We start from the raw sequence: 19,807 nt of genomic DNA on the forward strand, positions 1-19,807 counted from the left end.
GAGAAATAAGGAAGATCCTCCATGTTTAGCTTTAGTAAGTGTTGATAGCACAAGGGGGAAAAGGCTTGAGGGAAAGGATTTTGTTTCTTTAGGTTTATAATGTAGCAAGTTCATCATTTCTCAATCTACATGTGAGTTCAAAGTATTTAAACTAGAATGTAGCCATTTCAACCTTGTAAGTTATTCAAATGCACAGCTGCTTGCACCTGTCATTTAATACATCTGATGAATCACTAGATCAAATCTCTAAATAGGAATCATTTCCCATGGAAACCTCCAGGAAGGTACCCATATGACTGAGAAGGGCACAGGAAGCAAAGAAATGCTTTTAAATGTAGCCATGCACAAATCATGTGTCTCCTATACATTCCGAGTTGAAAAGTAATTTCCAATTAAAAAAAAAAATACAGAGAGGTATGAATTCATACATACTCACATCCTTTAAGTGCCACTCTGTAGGACCTAAGATATTTCTGGATTTTGTTTGTTTATTTTTGTTTTATATCTGTGGGTTGGTATCAACTTACCTAGCAAAGTAAGGGGAGAGGCACAGAAAAAAGGCACCTTTGCACTTTCTGGAAACTAGCCACCTTTGACTCACCTTCTGCCTCCAGCTCCCAGACTCAGGCTCTGAGATTAGCAAGGAATTAATCTCCCTGCCTGCAGGCAGGGTCACATTCACACCCTCCGACACTCAGAATCTGCTCCCTTTACAAAGTCTTAGAAAATTGAATCCCCGGACTGTCTCTACAGCCAATCTGGATGTTTACCAACACTCAGGGTAAAGAAATCATTCCTCCTGTCTAAGCTAAATGCCATGAACTCTGATTTAGGCTCTTCTCTGATCCGTCCTCTTCTTCCTGTGGCTGTATATTCACTTTCAGGCAAGCAGGGAGTTATTTAGTTCAGTTGACCTATCTTTAAAAATGCATATTCCATAGGGGCAAATCCTTGGTATTTTGTATAGCTCATAATTGTGCTTATTCTCAATACAATAAAGGTGCCACTTTTATAAAAGAATAACATAAACAAATAGATAAATCCTAGTATTTTACATTAATTATGCTCAAGGCCAAACTGAAGAGCAAGTACATACAGTATATTTGACATATCTAGATATAAAATATAACATTTGTTAAGTAATATCCTGAAACAAGACACTGCATTCTACATGACATTTGATAAGATCTACTCATGCATGTATGTGGGAAAAAGCTGGATGATACATCCCTGTTCCCTTCATCTCCCCAGCTTCTCACTAGTCTTGACTGCATCCGACAGACCAGCTGGTCATCAGATTACTAGCATGAGAGCACTGACCAACAGTTAAGAGCAACCAGTCCAATAACCCCATCAGATTTTATGGTAAAAGTGGACCTGTCAGGCTACTGCTCTTTCCACCCCACTTTCTATGACCCTTGGGTGAATGGAGCAAAAAATCCTTAAATGACGCTTCACAAATCCAGCTTTTTTTTTTCCCCCACCATCACTCCCACAGACTTGTTACCTGGTCCTTCCTACTTATCAGGTCTCTGTTCTGCTTACTCATCATACAATGGGCATACAATGTAAGATCTGTTTTTCTGTGGCTCCAAGAACATTTTAAAGTAAATCATTAGGTTTCCTGTGTACCCAAGAGATGACTTACTAGTTGTACCCTTGTCTTTAGAAAGAAATCACCACCTGGGTAGTTGAGTTGTTGAAGCCAAACAGGGTTCCCCCCACAAACCCTTTACCAAGTCATAAGGCTGTGCAGTAGCTTTTGGAAATCTAATTGCCACCAATGCTAACTCATCCACAAATTCTGGGACCAGGTAGACAGGATCCATTTGAGGGTGGGAAGGGAGGAGGAGAGGGAAAGTGAGAGACAGCTGGGTGTATACAGATACATCGCGTCAGCTGAGAGATTACAAAGCAGTGTATTCTAACTGGAAACACCTTACTGGCACTTTGCACTAACAACCCCTCCAAAGTATAAGGAAGCCAAATGTTTCTAATTTCCCCTTATTTCTCCTTTGAAGTGTGAGTGAGAGATAGTAATACAAGTATGAGGTAGTTTGCGGGAGGTGGGGGGAAATTAGGTATTCTGAGACTGACATAATGACTTCTCAGGAATTTTACTTAATCAAGCTGAGATAGAATGATAATGACTTGAACCCTAATGGGTTTTTTGTTTGTTTTGTTTTTGTTTTTGTTTTTTTAGATGGAGTCTTGCTCTAGTTGCCCAGGCTGGAGTGCAGTGGTACGATCTTGGCTCACTGCAACCTCTGCCTTCCGGGTTCAAGTGATTCTCCTGCCTCAGCCTCCCAAGTAACTGGGATTAGAGGTGCCTGCCATCACGCCTAGCTAAGTTTTGTATTTTTAGTAGAGATGCGGTTTCACCATGTTGGCCAGGCTGGTCTCAAAATCCTGACCTCGGGTGATCTGCCTGCCTCGGCCTCCCAAAGTGCTGGAAATACAGGTATGAGCCACTGCGCCAGGCCCCTAATGAGTTTTAAGATTAGATATTTCCTCTTTACAATCAAGATGAAACTGAAACTGCTGGTGGTGCCAGTGTGGTCAGCTGGTCTGCATCCACCCCACTTCTCCTGCCCGATTCTGGTTACCAACAAGCCAAGAATATGACCCTTTGAAAATGTGTCTGCTAGCACTGAGCCGTCTATACTTCAGAGCTAAACAAACAGCCACCCACAACCTTAAAAGAGAGAACAGCAGCATACATTCATACCTGCCTACCAGGAAGCAAGCCAGCTGGGAATCTCCCGGACCCACCGATTGACACACAGTGACCTTCATTTCACTCCACTGTTGCTAAGTGAGCCTGAGGTGGGGGAAGGGCAATGGCGGATGTGAAGAAGAGACTTTTCCATTACACCACTGGGCAGGCAGCAAGGCAAGCAGGGTCAAATCAGGGCCAGGGCTTGGTAAGCCTGAGTGTGTGTGTATATCCATGAGCATGCGTGTGTGTGCACGCTTGCATGTCCGTGGGCATGCACGTGGGTGTGCGTGCCTGTGCCTGCTCAGCCCTCTCCAGCACAGCTAATTGCTGTGTCTCTCCCCAGATCCAACTGCATCAATAGATGAGAAGCGATGCTGCAGAGCAGCACTGCAGGACTGCCTAAGGGGGTCTCCTCTGGAGAAAAGCTTGGCAGGGGCTAACCCAACAAGCATGGGTTTGTTAAAGGGAGAGACTGCACAACAAATACAATGCCATTTAAATTCACTTTAAAATTTTTAAAAACATGTTTCCCAAATGTCTCTTAAACATTTCCATGGAAAGCTAAGGTTTTATTGACTCCATGAAAATCTAAGTGTGCAAAGCATCCCTGTCATATCTGGAAATTTAGTGTCCAAAAAGAAGAAACTGCTGCTTCTAGTAGAAAGATAGGGCTATACAAACCCTGGACCAGGTGCGGTGGCTCACGCCTGTAATCCCAGCACTTTGGGAGGCTGAGGCGGGTGGATCACCAGAGGTCAGGAGTTTGACACCAACCTGACCAATATGGTGAAACCCCATCTCTACTAAAAATACAAAAATTAGCTGGGCATGGTGGCGCACACCTGTAGCCCCAGCTACTCGGGAGGCTGAGGCAGGAGAATCGCTTGAACCCAGGGGGCAGAGGTTGCAGTGAGCCAAGCTCATGCCACTGCACTCCAGCCTGGGCGACAGAAGACTCCCTCTTGAAAAAAAAAAAAAGAAAAAAAACAGAAGTTGCTCTCAACAGCTACCCTACACTTAAATACCATTGGTTTTGCCACCATAAAGTACTATTTGCTTTATATATGTTTATCATCTCATTTAGTTCTCACAGAGCATATGATTCCCCACCCCCCTTTTTTTTCTTTTTTTTTTTTTTTTGAGATGGAGTCTTCGCTCTGTCACCCAGGCTGGAGTGCAATGGCACAATTTCGGCTCACTGCAAGCTCCGCCTCCCGGGTTCACGCCATTCTCCTGCCTCAGCCTTCCGAGTAGCTGGGACTACAGGTGCCCGCCACTAGGACAGGCTAATTTTTTGTATTTTTTAGTAGAGACGGGGTTTCACTGTGTTAGCCAGAATGGTCTCAATCTCCTGACCTCATGATCCGCCTGCCTCGGAAGTGCTGGGATTACGACGTGAGTCACCACGCCTGGCCCCACCCCTTTTTTTTTAACAGGAGACTTAAAAAAATTTTTTCTGTGTGTGTGGATATGGGGTCTTGCTATGTTGCCCAGGCTGGTCTTGAACCCCTGCCTTCAAAGGATCCTCTTGCTTCAGTCTCTCAAAGTGCTGGGATTACAGGCATGAGCTACCACACCGGCTGCAACACGACTTTGTAAGGAATATCATGTGCATTAAACGGCCACCATTGTTCAGGGCCAAGAAGCTGTACACGTTCACCATTTTTTCTTACATTTCACTTCCATTCTGTAGTTTAGTCTCTCCTCTCAGATTTCATGTTTGGCCTCTCAGTTTATCCAATATTATCGCCATACAGGCCCAAATACACTCACTGCACAATTGCCACTGCTTGATATGGCCACATTCACATGTTATTGAGAAGAGATCCAACTACAAGGTATGCCAGTGTACAAAGGGCAGTCAATACCCAGTCAGGCTGGATTTGCATTCATGCCTCAAATTCAGCTGATAATATTATTAGTAAGTCTTTATATCTTTAAATCATATGCAAACTTTCACACCCACTAGGTGTATCTAACTCAAATTTACAATTTTCCCTCTTTAACTAAACATGAAAATGGAGGCTTTAAAGATACTAATGTGAAGCCAAAAAATTGTCAGGGTATTCTTAAACACATTGTTTGTCTGCATACTTAAGGAGTTATTTCCTATGCAAAATACAAACTTCTAACACGTACTCTGAAAAATGCCAAGGAGGGTCCAGTTAGGATCCCTCAGGCAACACAGGGCCACAAGGGGTGGCCCAAGAGCTGCACTTTGTGGCAGCCGGCACTCTGCTGGCCTGGCCTGATCAAGGTTCGGCACTCTGCTGGCCTGGCCTGATCAAGGTTACTGTCATTTTCATATGAATGTCATGTCCCTTGGTAAAGGCCCCCGAAAAACCCCACAGGGTAAGGCAGGTGAAGAGGAGGGGCCTGGCCTAGACTCTCCTGAAAGGTGATGGGGGAAGGGATGAGGAAAAGAAGAGACAGAAATTACCAGGCCAAAGAACAAGGAAGATGGAGGACTGAGGACTTTTCCTGTGACTCAGACCACAGGACAGGAATGCATTTTTCCAAGATGAGCCACCAGCATTCCTTTGGAGAAGTCAGGGTTTGTCAGGTCAGTCCAACTGCTGTGAGCACACTAAATATAGGTACTAAGAACATGTCTTTTAGGAAGGGGATGGAAGGAAGGGAAGGGAGGCACGGTGAGAGGGTGTTGGAAAGGACTGAGCACTTCAGCCAGTTGATTTACAGGCAAGGTCATTTCCAAGTCCTTACTTACAAGGTTGGGCCCTTTGGCTATTTCTTTTCCAAAGTTAAATTTTCCTTTCTGCAAAGGGCACAAAGAGAATTTTTAGTTTTATTAAAGGCTGACTCCTCAAAGTTTATATAGTCAAAGACCATTTTTTTTTTTAATCTAGGAAATGTCCTGAAGAAAATATTTGACTTTGTAGTCGTATTTGGCTTTGAGTATAAGAATTATAAAACAGCAGCAGGCCAGGCATGGTAGCTCATGCTCACACCTCCCAGCACTTTGGGAGGCCGAAGTGGGTGGATCACCTGAGGCCAGGAGTTCGAGACCAGCCTGGCCAACATGGTGAAACCTTGTCTCTACTAAAAATACAAAAATTAGCCAGGCATGGTGGTGCATGCCTATAATCCCAGCTATTTGGGAGGCTGAGACAGGAGAATCGCTTGAACCTGAGAGGCGGAGACTGCAGTGAGCCAAGATTGCGCCACTGCACTCCAGCCTAGGTGACAGAGCAAAACTCTGTCTCAAAAAAAAAAAAAGAATTATAAAATCACATCATGATGGAAGAATAACTTTTAAATGGCATAACAAAGAACAAAAACAAAATATCCGCACCAATTAAAATTACGACTAATGGTACCACAAAAGTTCTAGCAGAAGAGGACATGAAAAGACACAATGCTTCCCTATCACCAAACCCAACGTAAAACATGTTTCAGCTTCTCTGCATACTCCAGAATTCTTGCTTCGATCTTTCCACAGACCCACCTCTTGTGGAAAACAGTTGCTGGAAACTGGATTATTAAGCAGGTTTAAGTTATGTTATTTACTTACGTGATTTTTTTTTCCACTTCCCCAATCCCTCAGATCTAAATTTATCTGGAAATATTTTGAGTTTTTCTTACAGTGGAGAACTATGTGACTTAGGGCTACACAACAATGCTTGCCACCTCCGTATTTTGAAGATCTTCCTCTGTGAATCCTTCCCACATTCAAGAAGGTGCACATGAAAAGTCTGTGGCAGGCAGTGGCCCTTGATCTAGGCTGCTCAGGGCCACGTAGATCATCTGAAGATTGTCACCTAAATACAGCTGTTACTAAACCTTTGCCAAGGGAAAGCAGAGAAGGGACAAGTCATTGCCACCCCTCAGCAGCAGCTTCAAGGTCATTCGTAAGTGAGAGCCCGGAAGTTATGCAACACTTTCTCTCTAGGTCCTCCAGACAATGATTTTTACAACAGCCAGATGGTAAATTCACGTTTGTGGCTATTCCACTGCCTTGTCCTATCAGCATCAGGCATGATGGCCGTGGGCCTTTCACGACTGGTGTGAACACACATAGCTCTACACTGATGGCACCCAAGTCACAGCAGGGACTCGTGTGGCAGTTTGCATTTTCTTATAATAATCTTTTTGTTCACCCAAGTTTTTAAGAGCTAAAGGAGACAGTTAATTAAACTACAAAGTGGGACCAGAAAGCTGGCAAATGAGATGCTTATTAAATCAATGGGTATAAATATTGAGAAGTAAGAGTGACTTTGTTCAAGCTCAAACTGCAAATTAACAGCAGGTGGGACAATAGACCCCTAAAGTCATGGCTCCTCTCCCTGTGAGTAGCTGCCCATTCCACAGCTTCTTATCATCTCTAAAAATAAGTTCACCTTTTAAAACAGGAGCCCAAGTGACTTTTTAAAAAGAATTTATCTGAGTCATAGCCCCCCTCAAGAAGTAAAAAAATGTCTGTTAGAGTTGAAAAGGTCTGGAAAGGATCCCACTAACCAAACCCTAGAATATGAAAAATGAGAAGACAGGGGCCCCCATCAGAACTCAATCTGTTCACAGTCACATAGCTGGTGGGTAGCAGGCTGGTCAAGAACCAGGACTCTTCACCCTCACTCTAGAACTGGGCAAATAAGATGTCTGCAATCCGTGGGAGCTCTGCCTGCAATGCGGGTAGGACATCTGGCTGCAGCCGAGAGAAGTTTCTCTTTTCCCTTTTCATGGTTGCTTTAAAACTACATTATAGAGTAATTTTCCAAAGAATTTTTTCTCAATAGAAAAAGTGACACCCATGCTATCTCTGAAGGAATGAAGCTATTCATGTGGATTTTACCTGGCGGGGCCACTCGGTCCTGATATGTGGGCTTAAATTCACTGATGGTGAGCAGCATCACTTGGATGGTTCCGATGAAGATGCCAGCCAGGCAGCCATAAAATATTACGTAGAATAGAAGGATCTTAACTGCAAGAAGAACAGAAACAAAAAGCTGTGATGCAGTCATATGCTCAGAATGAAAGTTTAATCTTCCCACGGATGAACAAGCTTCCTTCCTGGTTCCCCCGGTCCCATGATTTCTTCCTTGTCCAACGTCAAGAGTGCACCTCACCCCACTGACACAGGGTGAAAATCGAGAGGCTGGGCAGCCCTCCACTTGCAGTGTGTATGGGAGGTGGTTAAGGGTAGGAGGAATGTTCAGCTAGAACTAGGATCCTTATATTTTTTATTCCCTAAATTTTAAAAAAAGTATCCATATTTTTTATTCTCAAAATTATAAAAAAAAATCATGAAGATCACCAATAAAATCTAGAGGTATGTTTGGATGCTTATGCAATGAATTTAAAATATGACAGTATACTCCCTTAGAGACCTATGTTTTCTTTGCTTGCATATCCCTTGACATTTAAATACTACAATCCAAGCTCTGCTGTTTCTCCAAATGCTCAGATGCCTGAGGGTTATTTTGCTATGGCAGAGCAATGAATCCTGAGAAACCCAGTGATGATATCCTCCTGTTTTTTTTACTATCACTCTCCCTTTGGTTTGTATTATCAACAAAGCACACTCTTCCCCTCGGAGGACAAGACAAGGGGAAAAAAAGAAAATTCTATAGTGAAAATGACCAGCACATTTTAATTCCATCTTCTGGAACTGGAACAAGAATAATGACTGACTTGCTGGGCTGCATTTTCTTTTTCCCATAGTTAACAAGACAACAGGATGGAGGCTGAAATAGCTGCAAAAGCAAAAAAAAAAAAAAAAAAAAAAAAAAGACTCAACACATAGATGGGAATGAGGGTGGCTATCAGTTACTGGTTTACAAGGATTATCTCCCTGATTAGCCGCATAGTAACAGGCTGTACTAGGCATTGCCTGGCAGCCCTGTGCCAGCCAAACAACTCAATGTGAATGCAAAACAGGGAACAAGTGAACTGTAAGGTTATCGAGTCAGAAGCACGACTGCACAAAGGAGCCTTAGGTGACTGCTAAAAAGGTCCAGATCTCATGCATTAAATGCCAGGGTACTTGGGGAAAAGCCACTGAAAAACAGTATTATTGAAAAGAAGTATATGTGGTAGGAGGGGGCCAGAGAGGGAGTGGGTACACAACTGCAGGAATTAGCCTTGTTGCCCTGTCCATACATTTAAAAGCCCAACTTTCCTGTCAGGCACTAAACAGTTAAGGGAAATCAGGCTACAGAGCTGTTAAAACAAGCAAAACACACAAAACCACAGCAAAATGCTTAATCATAATCCTTTTTCTCCTCTATCAAAAGCAAATAACAAGGAAAAAAGCAAAGACAGAAGCAAAGATAAGGAAGAAAGAAAAGGTTGTGTAATCCAGAACTACAGCACCCAACTCAATCACTCCCTCCCCGCAGGACAAGGGTTAAGTGCTGCATTCTGTATCCAAGCAGCAGTAGGCAAATGGCAACGCTGTGACGTCAAGAGATCTGGAAAATTTTTCCAGTGAATGCTCCTAAGAGGTGCAAGAGTTGGTGTAACAGTCAGCAAGACAGCTATCGTAGCCCTGATTCAAGTTTCCTCTTGTTGCCCCCCACCCCCACCTCATCTTGGTGCTCTTAGCTTACCTCCATGTGCCCCTTCGAACAACTGAAACATCTCTATACTCATTCCCTGGACTCCAGATGCCTAATTCTAACAACATAAGAGGGTACATAATTGAGGCTACAGTTTAAAATACAAATAAGAGCAATGGAAAAACAAGTCATTTTGCAAGTACGCCGATTAAGCTCAGAAACAGACAGCCTTTCTATTCTGCCCACACGATATCCTAAGAAAAGTGAGGAATTTTCCCTTTTTGCTCTGAGATGTTAGTTGATAAAATCTCCCTAGTTACTGCCGTTAGGTCACTGGGAGAGAGTGGAGCTACTCAGGACTAGAGGGGCCTATGCAGTGGCTCACTCAGACACGGGCCACCAGGGGCTCCCCACTAGCCAAAAAAAAGGCTAGATAAGTCACACCAACTATCTGGGGTGGCACTGTGAGGGGAGCTGAGAGGCTTCAGAGGCATCTCCCTTTCACGCAATTTTTCTTCTTTTAAAAAAAAGTAATACAGAGGTTTTTTTGGAAAAACAAACAAATGAACAAACAGTGTGTACCCTTCGAAAGGTCACAGGCAGGCATCCAGGCCTAGCTGTAAATATAAAACCTACCAATGTCTGTATTAACCTAATAAAAAGGTAGAAGGCACAAAGTGATTTGCATGCTGTGATTTCTCCAGCAGGTGACAGGCGAGTCTCCTGCGTCCATCTTGGTGAAAATCTACCTATAAGCAAAATCGAGCCAAGGGCATCCTGCCCTCGCCCCAAGGGCATCCATGTTGGGCCCAGTGCTGGAAAAGGGGCATTTTCTCCGTAGGAGACGGTAATTGCTGCCACCTTTTCTACCTAAGAGAGGCTCTGACAGTTTTTACACTGCCAGAAAGGGGCAGACATATTAGCACAAAACAAAAAGGGGATTTTTAGCCCAGCACCTGTACCGTGGAACATGGAAGGGAAGAGGAGGCAAGTACAGCAGTCCTTGGTCTACATTCACAAATCAGCATACTGATAGCTTGCTGGATAGGATATCAAGACATAAAAATTGACACACACGGTCTCTCTTTCTCTCTCTCATGGAGGTGCTGCCCATTAAATGTCGGCTTAAAAATGAGTCAGTCCATACTGCCTTACCCTCTAAAGCAAGTATTATTCTGAGAAGCATGAAACTGGAATGAGGAAAGATACATATTATACTAAGGGGAAAAAGACAAGAAGGCAAATTTCACAATGTGCCTAGAGTCAATGCAGCCCCTGCCCCTGTGACGCAGCAGGGTCAGACCACCAGAGAAGGAAGCCCCAGCTAACCTGGGGAGAAGGGTGCCCATACCGCAGTGCACCTTCCAGGCCTCCCTCAAGTTACAAGGAGTTGCCAGGGAGCTGTTCATTCTACACACACCCCACAGTTCTTCAGGTTTTCCTTTCCACAGTAAAACACAGGAAACTACCTTTATGCCTGAGACACTATGACAATAATCTCAATGAAGAAGTCTCCCCAAAATAAAATATAAAACAAAAGCTAAAAGCCATTAAAGAACTACATTTTCCATGGCTCAGGGATACCTATGCTTCCCAGTAACACCTTGGAAAGAGGCTTCACCTTGACTAACCTTGAAGTGTGATGCATTATTAACCCTTTAATTTTCAATCAAGAGAGACTCACAGGCTGCATTTTTTTTTCTTTACAAAAATTCATATATTCCAGCTTCTTCCATTTCAAAATGTCAGCTAAGCACTATTTCCCTGACTCATTCTCCTGCCGATTCCCACAGATCCTCCCAAGCAGGAACACCAATCGGCCTCTGTTCAGGACTCCCTGAATGACTGCAGTGGTGGTGCCAGTGGTGTTGGTGGTGATGGTCATGATGATGATGATGATGATGATGTTGGAGGAGGAGGGGGCAGTGATGCAGCAGGGGGAGTTCCCTCCCTCCTTCCCTCACGCAGTCACGACTCATAGATTCGCCTACAACTCTGCCCTTCAAAATGACCTTTTTTAAAAAAAAAAAAAAAGTCACCTTTCCGGAGAGGCTGAAAACAAGAAATCTAATTTTCGATGGAAAAAAGTCTATCCAACCAAGCAACAGGCTGCACAAAATATTTTAAGATCAGCTGCTCTGCGTTTATATTCCCTTCACCATAATCAACCCAACCTACTGACTGATCCACAACTGTCTGTGTAGACCTTGAAAACAACCAGACTTTGCCAGGTTTCGGGCCAAAGCTAAGAATCAGAGTCCTGAAATGGAGCTTATTGAACCATTTCTGGGTGGTGATGACTCCAGGGGAGGTCATGGAGGGAAACCCTTAGCCATCGCTGTGAAATACTACAGTGTGGATGGATTCCTCTCCACCCTTCTCTTTCCTCTCTTTTGAGATACGTATTTAGACTAGAAGAAAGATGCTGTAACACACAACCTCGTCTGCATTAGATCCCATCACCTCACGAGGTTCTCTCAAGACCCCAGATCTCATTTTTTTTAAGGACTCAGGACACGGGAGAGACAAATGTAGTCTCGCAGAGCCTGACTATTCCCAGGAGTAAAAGGCTCAACCGATGCACGGTAGGAAAGACTGCAAATTACCAAGCCAAGATCGCTACGATATGCATAATCTTCCGCCTGTCGTGTTCCAGTCCCGACCCTGCGCCCCACTCTGGGGACACCGCATTCCGCACAGGACTGCGAGCCCAGGCCGGCGCGACCCAGCAGCGTCCACCACCCTCGCCCCCGCCACCCCGGCCAGCGCGGCGGGTGCGGAACCGGCCGCGGACCCTGCGCAGGGGATGCGCCGCCCGGGAAAGATCAGACGCGGCGGCCGGGAGCTGCGGACCCCGTACTTACACCAACTGCCACCGGTCCTGCCCAGAAACTCCTTCTTCTCTGAGTTCCAGATGAATTTCTTCCAACTGCCCTCCTCCTTGGCTTTCCCGCGGGCCATGGCGATGGCGGGTCAGCAGCTGCCGCGGTCCGGAGGGTGGGTGGCTGCGGCGCGCGCCCTGGCGTCCTCTGCGCCGCTCGGCTTCTCCGGCCTGGCTCTCTGCAGGCAGGACGCGCCGCTGCCGCTGCGGCTCTCGGAGTGCGAGACGCGCGGCGGAGGAGCCAAGGCAGGAGCAAGAGGAGGGGGAGGGGGAGGCGGCGGCAGCGGCGGCGGCGGTGAGGCGGGGGCGGAGGGAGGGACGGCGCAGGCTGCGCGGCTCCGAGCCCCGCACCTATTGGTGGGCGCGCAGCCGCTCGCGGGCTTTCTTTGGTCCGCCGAGCACTCCTCTAGCCCTTGGGGGGTCGGGGGCTCCGCGAACCCGTAGCTGCCGCTCCCGCTGCCACTGGGGACGTGTGCTGGGCCCCCGCCTCCCCTGACCTCTGCAGAGACAGGCCCGGGGTAGGAGAGTCAGAGAGGGAAGGACGGACAAGCGGACTGCGGGGCGCCACCGGCACTCCCGCCAGGAGCCGAAGAATTGACTGCGCCAGCCCTACCTTTACTATATACCGCGCCCCGGCGGCCGTGCGCCCCGCCCTCTAGCGGCCCGGTGGCCAATCGCCGGCGCGAGGGGCAGGGACTCGGCCCGAGAGGGCGGGTTCGGGGCCGGCACAAAGGAGCCGCCGGGGCTAGAGGGGCCGCTTGGATCGCTGGGCGCGGGGCGTTGGGCGCGGGGCGAGGAGGAGGCGGGGGCGGCGGTGAGGGACGCGCAGGCAGCGCCGCGCAGCCCCCTCCCAGCTCCCGGCTGGGCGTGAACCGCCCCTTCCGTGGCTGGGGGATCCGCACCTGGGTCGCCCGGAGCCTCGAGGACCCCAGCCCGGCAGTCCTGGCCCAGCCTCCACGCCTGCCTGCCCGCCCGCGCTTTCGGCCTCCCTGGGCTGTGGGTCCACCCCTCCTGGGCGCTGGCGGTGGGGGGGAAGGTCACTCCGGGACGCCGGACTGGCGAGGACTCTGCCCAGCTCCGCCCCGCCTCCCGCTCCTGCACCTGCCGCCCCCTCGCACTCCCCGCCACTGCGGTTGCAGTTCCGGCCCTTCCCTCTTCTTTGCAGGCCAGCCCAGCCGGCAGCCCCGGTTCCTGACTGCCCGGCTGTGCCCCTTGTGGGCGGCCTGAACCACCTCGAGCAGGACAATTGCCAAACCCACCCAGGGCGGTAGCCCGGAGCTAGGGCTCGGGAGGGGTAGCCCGCAGTGAGTTGTCCCGTAGAAACCAATTGAGACTCACGCCAGTCTAGACCCCAGGCAACAATATCTGCACGTGACCCAGCCACCGAGGACTTTCTTGGTGCCCGGTCGGCGGCGGGTATTCTCATTGGCATGCTTTTATGCCCCCTTGGGGGTATCGATCCCTTTGTTCTGCTGTAAAATTCTTGGAGCCAAAGGACCTTTGGGAAAACCTAGCGCATAGGGCAAGATGTTGCAGACCTGGGGCATAGAGTACCCCTTCCCACTCTTTGTCCGCTGTTGCTGGAAAGCCAAACTCTTGGTTTCATCCCTCTCCTATGAGCCCCCAAGCAGCTTTATACATCCCTCTGAGGGCAGTGACACAGCAGAAAACACCGGGATGCTTCTGCTTCCACTGCAGAGAAGCCCTATCCCCAGGGGCCATCATGGCCCATCTTGACGTCCCAGCCCCATATCAGAGAATTCCCCAGTACCAGGATGCTTGTCCTTGTCCTGGCCACCCTTCTGTCCCCAAGGTCAACCTCGCTGGCATAAAGACAAGCCCGAACTGATTAAGAATGAGCATTTTTCTAATCCTTCTCCAAGCTCGCCTGCAGGACCTGTGCAAACCTAAACATTCCTGAAATTCGGAGGAGAAGCGACCACCTATCCACCAAGCCCCAGTGGGGGAGGCTGCAGGGCTCTGTCAAGGGCATCCGAGAGAGAGAACAGCTTATTGAGAAAGGAAGCCACCTCTCGTTTAGCCCCTGTAATGTTTATGTTGGAAAAACCCCAGCTTGGTAGTATGAGAGCTGCAGGAAGATGCTGCACTTGCGGGTATGATGACCCTGGTCCCCTTCAGGCAGAAGTTACCTTATCGAGTAGTTTTCCAGCGGGACAGGTTGCTGGGAAGGGTACGTGTTGTTGAGTGTCCATTACTGTAACAGGAGGGAAAACCTGTAGGCAGAATCAGCAAAAAGAGATGAGTGGGGGAAGGGTAGCATGGGAAGGGATGAGGCGGTTCTGGGAGGTGGTGGTGCCCTTACTTGTGCCCACTCCGTTCCTGTACCTTGATTCCCAACCCCCCTTCCAAAAGAAGCATATGGTAAGACAAAATATATAAAGAGAGTCTCCAGTGACAGATTTTCTTTTTTCCTAAAACAAGTGTCCTACCTTAGCTCTTCAGAGGTGTAGCAAACACCCAGTAGACTGATGCTTGGTCTCTAGTCTTTGATTTACTGTCTTCCACTGGGGAATATCTTCCCCTCTCAAATTTTAGGTCCCTAGCTCTACTCATCCCCCCTTCCCTGCATGGAAACTCTTCACAGGTTCAGATGAAGTCCTGAGGGTCACGTCTGCACAGCCAATGCAGCAGCTCATTCTAAGCCAGCCTCCTCCAGCCTTCCTGAAAACCTCCGGGTTTCCACCCAGACCTGGGATTGCTGCTGGAAAACATGATCTCAGCCCTGTAGGAACCAGATTTATCTCAGTAGCTCATCTCAGACTCCACTTGCCCAGCCACTCTAGACCATCTGGAATTGTACCACTCATCTAACCACTTCATCACACAGAACAAGCTGGTAAAGACCTACATTCACCTTCCCAGCTTCAGAACATGCATGCTAGCTGGGTGACCTTGGGCAAGTCACTTGTTCTCTCCAGGGCTGTTCCCTCAGTCATAAAGTTGAAGTGATACATTATTGCAAGGATAAAAGGAGCGATATGGGAAAGTGTTAAGCACAGTGCCTGAGGCATGGCAAGAGCTAAGTAGCTAGCTTAATTCTAATCAGCTGTTTCCATTTGACCTTCGCTAACCTTGGGGCTGTTGCTATGACTTTGTCACCTTCCCACTCTGATACCCACCCCATACCAGGACTCTGAGTTCCCATCAGCCCCTAGAAGGTCACCCTGACGCATTCCCCACCCTCTCTGCCACCTTTCCCCTTGCTTTCCAGTGTGCTTCCTGCTCTGTGACCTCCTCCAACTCAAGTAATGAATAACTCAAGTACTTTATGTCCCGTTGGGCTGTGCTGAGCTGGGCTTTTGTTCCAAGGCCCCTTCTGTGAAGGGTGCTGTAGCAGCAGGTTGAAAGCCGAACATGTGTGGTTCTCCAAAGGGAGGGGTGCCCCGGCAGGTGGAGTGTGTGGCTGGGCGTGGAAGAGGGTGTGGACCATGGGGAACTAAGACAACTTTTCAGTCAATGCCTATGGAAACCCAGTGTTTCTCTGCAGAAAGGAGAAAGAAATTATTCAGTTCAGTTTAAAGGCTCAGGAGGAAGAGAACAATTTTTAATCCCTTTTTTCAGTGCAGGCTGGGGGAGAGGCATGGTTCTGAAGTCCTGTGATTGGTTCTGCCCAAGGTTAGTGCTCTGTGGGTGGATGAGGGGAAGCGCAGAGCAGGAATGGCAGGAGAGCGGTGAGAGACCTCCGTCCCAGTGAGGATGACAAGTTCTAACTCAGGAAATGAATAGATGCTGTTGCGATTGAAGAAAAATCTACGCTGGAGGCAGACAGGCTGGCAGGTAAAAGCAGGACAGAGCAGTCCTGTTTGTAGCAAGGTGGCCAGTCAGAAGCTGGGCTGGGAGAAGAGGCAGGACAAATCAACCCCTAGCAGTAAGATCCTTCTGTTCAGAGAAGCTAAAGTGAGGGGTGCCTGCAAAAGAGAGGGCGCAACTTGGCAGGCTGCATGAGGTCGAACCAGATTTGAAAAACAGACCTTCCCCTCTCTGCCCCTCCCCAAATATTGGCTCTCTGAATCTCTCTGCCAAACACAATGCAGACTGCTCTTCAGAGGGCTCCGCAGGGCTGAGTTGCCAATCCCACCTTCACACACGTGCTCACTCACAGTGGGGTTCTGTTTGGCCAGCCCTAGAGTATTTTAAGTACAGCGTGGAGGGGATGAGGGTATGTGTTGCATGGTGACTCATCCTGGCAGCAGAAACTATGTGCAGTGCAGAGAAAAATGGCTCAATGGCAGGCTCTGTTTGCAGTGGAATGCACAGCTCTGCAATGGAAGACAAAGAGGGCTGGGAGAGGACGAGCTCTGGGAAATGCTGCTGGACTTGCCCCCTTGGCCAGGACATGCATAGATAACTGGGTTGCACCTAACATGGGGCTGGGCTGAGTGCCTTACCATCACAGAAGGATGCCGGATTGCTCCGGGGCTTCATTCTGTGCTGCACAATGGACCTGGCCTGTTTGACAGAAAACCAAATCATTCTCCAAAATGGTTCTGGTTTCTAACAATAATTTAGCACCCTATCCCTTCACTTCTTTCATCTGAAGGCATTCTGTTCTGGCACTTTCCTATTTTACTGGATCTGGAATCGAATCCTTGTGTGAGGACATAGTATGGAAATAACAAAAAAGGACTTTTTTTTTTTTTTTTTTTTTGCTAGGGATGTTGGTAAGCGGACCATTCGTGTCATCAGTGGGAGTGGTAGGTTACCCGCTCATCATCTTGGCTCCCAGGCCTTGACTAGCAGACTCCCAGAAGTTGTTTTCTGCTGTGCTGTTTCCTGTTTCCTGAGAGGACGTCCAGAAAGCATCCCTGATATAGTGAGAATACTGGGATTTCTCTCCACCTGCCATGTCCTTTGCCAAATTATTAAACGTGGATAGTGGAGGTGACCAAGGCAGGCACAGAAAAGAAGACACACAGAGAATGATTTTTGTTTGGTTTGTTCTAGCAGGACTGCAGAGGTGTCCGGTCTTTGCAATAATCTGAACTTACTTCCATGATTGGTAGGTGGTAGGCCTGAAGGCCCATGGATAAGTGGTGCTAAACCATTGTTAGAGCTTTCAGACTTAGCTTGCCTGCTTTTTTGTACTCCCCCAGTGGGGGGTAAATTAGTTGAATTTGGTTTTTATCCTTGGAAAATTGGCACCAACCAGCACCTCCTCTAAGCTTCAAAAAATAAAGTTCCTTTCCAGAATTTTCCATCTGCTTAAAAGGCAATGAGCAGACACCCTTCTGAGAGGCTAATCTCAATAAGAGGAGGTCCCACGACATCATTCCCCTGACAGAGGCATGGTCTCGACAGCCCCAGAGACAAATGTAGATGAGAGAGGATCTGAGGTATTTCATGACTCCTCTCTTGCTGGACCACTTGGAGTCTTCTAGAGATAAGGAGGAATATCTATTTTATGGTCTGCTTGATCTTCAGCTTCTTTCAGCAGCGTTTGTTTAGAGCCTAGAGGTAATATACATAGTCATTATAGATAAACTCATTGTGTATTAACACTGAAGATAGTATCAGATATTCTCTAGTACAAACTCCCCTCTCCTGGGACAAGGTAGCTGGTCAATTGGCCTCTTGTTGAACACCTCCAGAGGCTGTATACTCCCTATCTTGCAGCTCTCATTCCATTGTTGGGAAACTCTGGGCTAAATCCTAGCTCCTTATAACTTCTGTCCAATCCTAGTTCTTGCCTTTAGAGGAACAAAATGCAACCCTGGTGTATCTTCCACATGGCAGCTCCACATATATTAGAAACATCCTTTGTCTCCCTAATTTTCACTTTTTCGAGTAAAAAATCTCCTATTTCTTCAGTACTTGTGTGAGAAACTTTCCAACCCTCTCATTATACTTGCTGCCTTCATCTGCATGATTTCTCATTGGCTCATGTCCCTTTAAAGCAGATACTCTGGTTCTGAGGAGATCAGAGTTCAGTGGAGCTAATATTTGTGTATGATCTGGACATTATCATCTTGCCAACTACTGTTATCACAAAGCTACGCCTTCATGGCTTTTTTGAGCCAACGCCCCTCTAACACTGATGCCAAGTAAGTGTTTTAGAAAAATCTCTTGTACTTGCAAAAAACAGAGATACCCCCCCTCCCTCAAAATCTAACACAAGTGAAATGGATACCTATGAAGCAGTAAGGCCAGGGGGCCATCCATCCCTGATCTCCAGGACAAGGTACTGTAAATGCTGTCCTCACGAGGACTGTCCTGGGATGGTGCTGGGCCAGGGTCCAGAGAGCTTGGTTCTGGCTATTCTAGCATTTACCCACTGAAATGACTCAACTGAACTCTAAATGCTGCTTCTTCCTTCTAACCAATCCTGACTTTCTCTGCTTCTTCAGCTCTCCCAGTGCCCAACTTTGTTTTCCATGCAGGTCAATTGGCAGAGGTTCTTGTGGTCCTGCCTTTCTCATGATCCTGCAGCTGCAGTTCCCATGGCTAACTGGCAAAGCTTACCTTGCTTCTAGTCTGGATTCCAGGCAAAGGGAATCGGATTGGCACAGTTCACATTTTCCAGCCAGGTCACAGGTTGCTGGGAAACCTAAGCCTGGACTGCCTTGGTGTAGGTTCCTCCCTGTGATGTGGTCAAGATACAGAGGAGGGAGTCATGCAGGATTAAATGGCTGCTTAGCTGTTGCCTGGTGTAATGCAGACAGGCACTTTCAGATAAGCAGGATGACAGGTAGGTGAACAAACACACAGAATAAAAAACCTTTTATACCCCATAAAATATACCAACTTTTCTTATTTCTGGGGTGCTGTACCTTTCTACATCTTTCTAGAAATATTGTGTTTAGTTCGTAGGGATCAAAACAAAGGGAAGAAATGAAAAAAGACTGTTTTGCATTTATTTTACTTTTGGGAGGAGCTGGGAGGCAGGAAAATGTAAAATAATTTGCATAAACTAACTTACAACTTAATTTATACTCATCTCTGTACTTAGTAATGAGGAGGTTTTATGATCTGAAGGAGCAAATCCTTTAGGCAAACCAGCTGTTTGCAGTATCTGTATTCTGGCTAGCTAACAGCATGTTTTTTGATGAATAAATGATAACATTCAGTCTTTCATACGTATCATGCACATGTCATTGCACCCAATCATCCCAGCAGAAGGCACACTCATTTTACTAAGACGTTACTGAAATGCATCCTGCGTACCTGATGGGCCTCCTGTCCAGTTACATAGCATGACACGTCCCACTGGGGAATTTAACTTCTTAGTTCTAAAAGTCGTTGCTGTAACTTTCCTTACAGTGATACCACCAAGGACACTGCCCACATAAATAAGTGCAATAATGAAAAGACCAGTATGATTGAGCCCTGGCTTCTCTAAGAGTTCTTGTTCCATTTAAACCTACTGTCATCATCTTAGAAGCCACACTGATAACTGCATTTATCAGACACTTACTGGAAGCCAGACACCACGCCAAGTATTTAATGTGGATTACCTTCCCTCCTCCCCTGTTTTCTGCTTTATATTACCTTTCTTACAACGTAATGAGGTAGGTCCTATTAGTATCATCTTCATTTTACAAATGAAGCAGCCAAGTCTTTTATAGACTAAGGCTAGCAAGAAGGGAGGCCACCTTCAAACCCAGGCAGTCTAGCTCCAGAGACCAAGCCCAGATCCACTAGGTATAACTGCCGCTTCAGGGGGAAAATGTATAC

General features: G+C 47.2%; 1 protein-coding gene and 1 long non-coding RNA gene across 2 annotated transcripts in view; both read right to left on the reverse strand.

Moving 5' to 3' along the window:
* Window positions 1–12,304, reverse strand: part of ATP1B1 (ATPase Na+/K+ transporting subunit beta 1) — a 28,972-nt gene extending 16,668 nt beyond the window's left edge. Inside the window, 2 exon segments of the mRNA NM_001098555.1 lie at window positions 7,530–7,658; window positions 12,099–12,304. Of these exon segments, the coding sequence (NP_001092025.1) occupies window positions 7,530–7,658; window positions 12,099–12,195 (226 nt within the window). The 5' untranslated portion in view covers window positions 12,196–12,304.
* A 1,847-nt stretch (window positions 12,305–14,151) lies between these two features.
* LOC134808595 (uncharacterized) lies at window positions 14,152–14,935 on the reverse strand. The gene is made up of 2 exons (XR_010151881.1): window positions 14,566–14,935; window positions 14,152–14,349 (listed from the first exon to the last, which is right to left on the reverse strand). It is a non-coding gene; the product is annotated as an uncharacterized LOC134808595 (long non-coding RNA).
* Window positions 14,936–19,807: the final 4,872 nt, after the last annotated feature.

This window comes from Pan troglodytes, chromosome 1, assembly GCF_028858775.2.
Source record: "Pan troglodytes isolate AG18354 chromosome 1, NHGRI_mPanTro3-v2.0_pri, whole genome shotgun sequence".
In the NCBI taxonomy this organism is placed as follows: Eukaryota; Metazoa; Chordata; class Mammalia; order Primates; family Hominidae; genus Pan; species Pan troglodytes.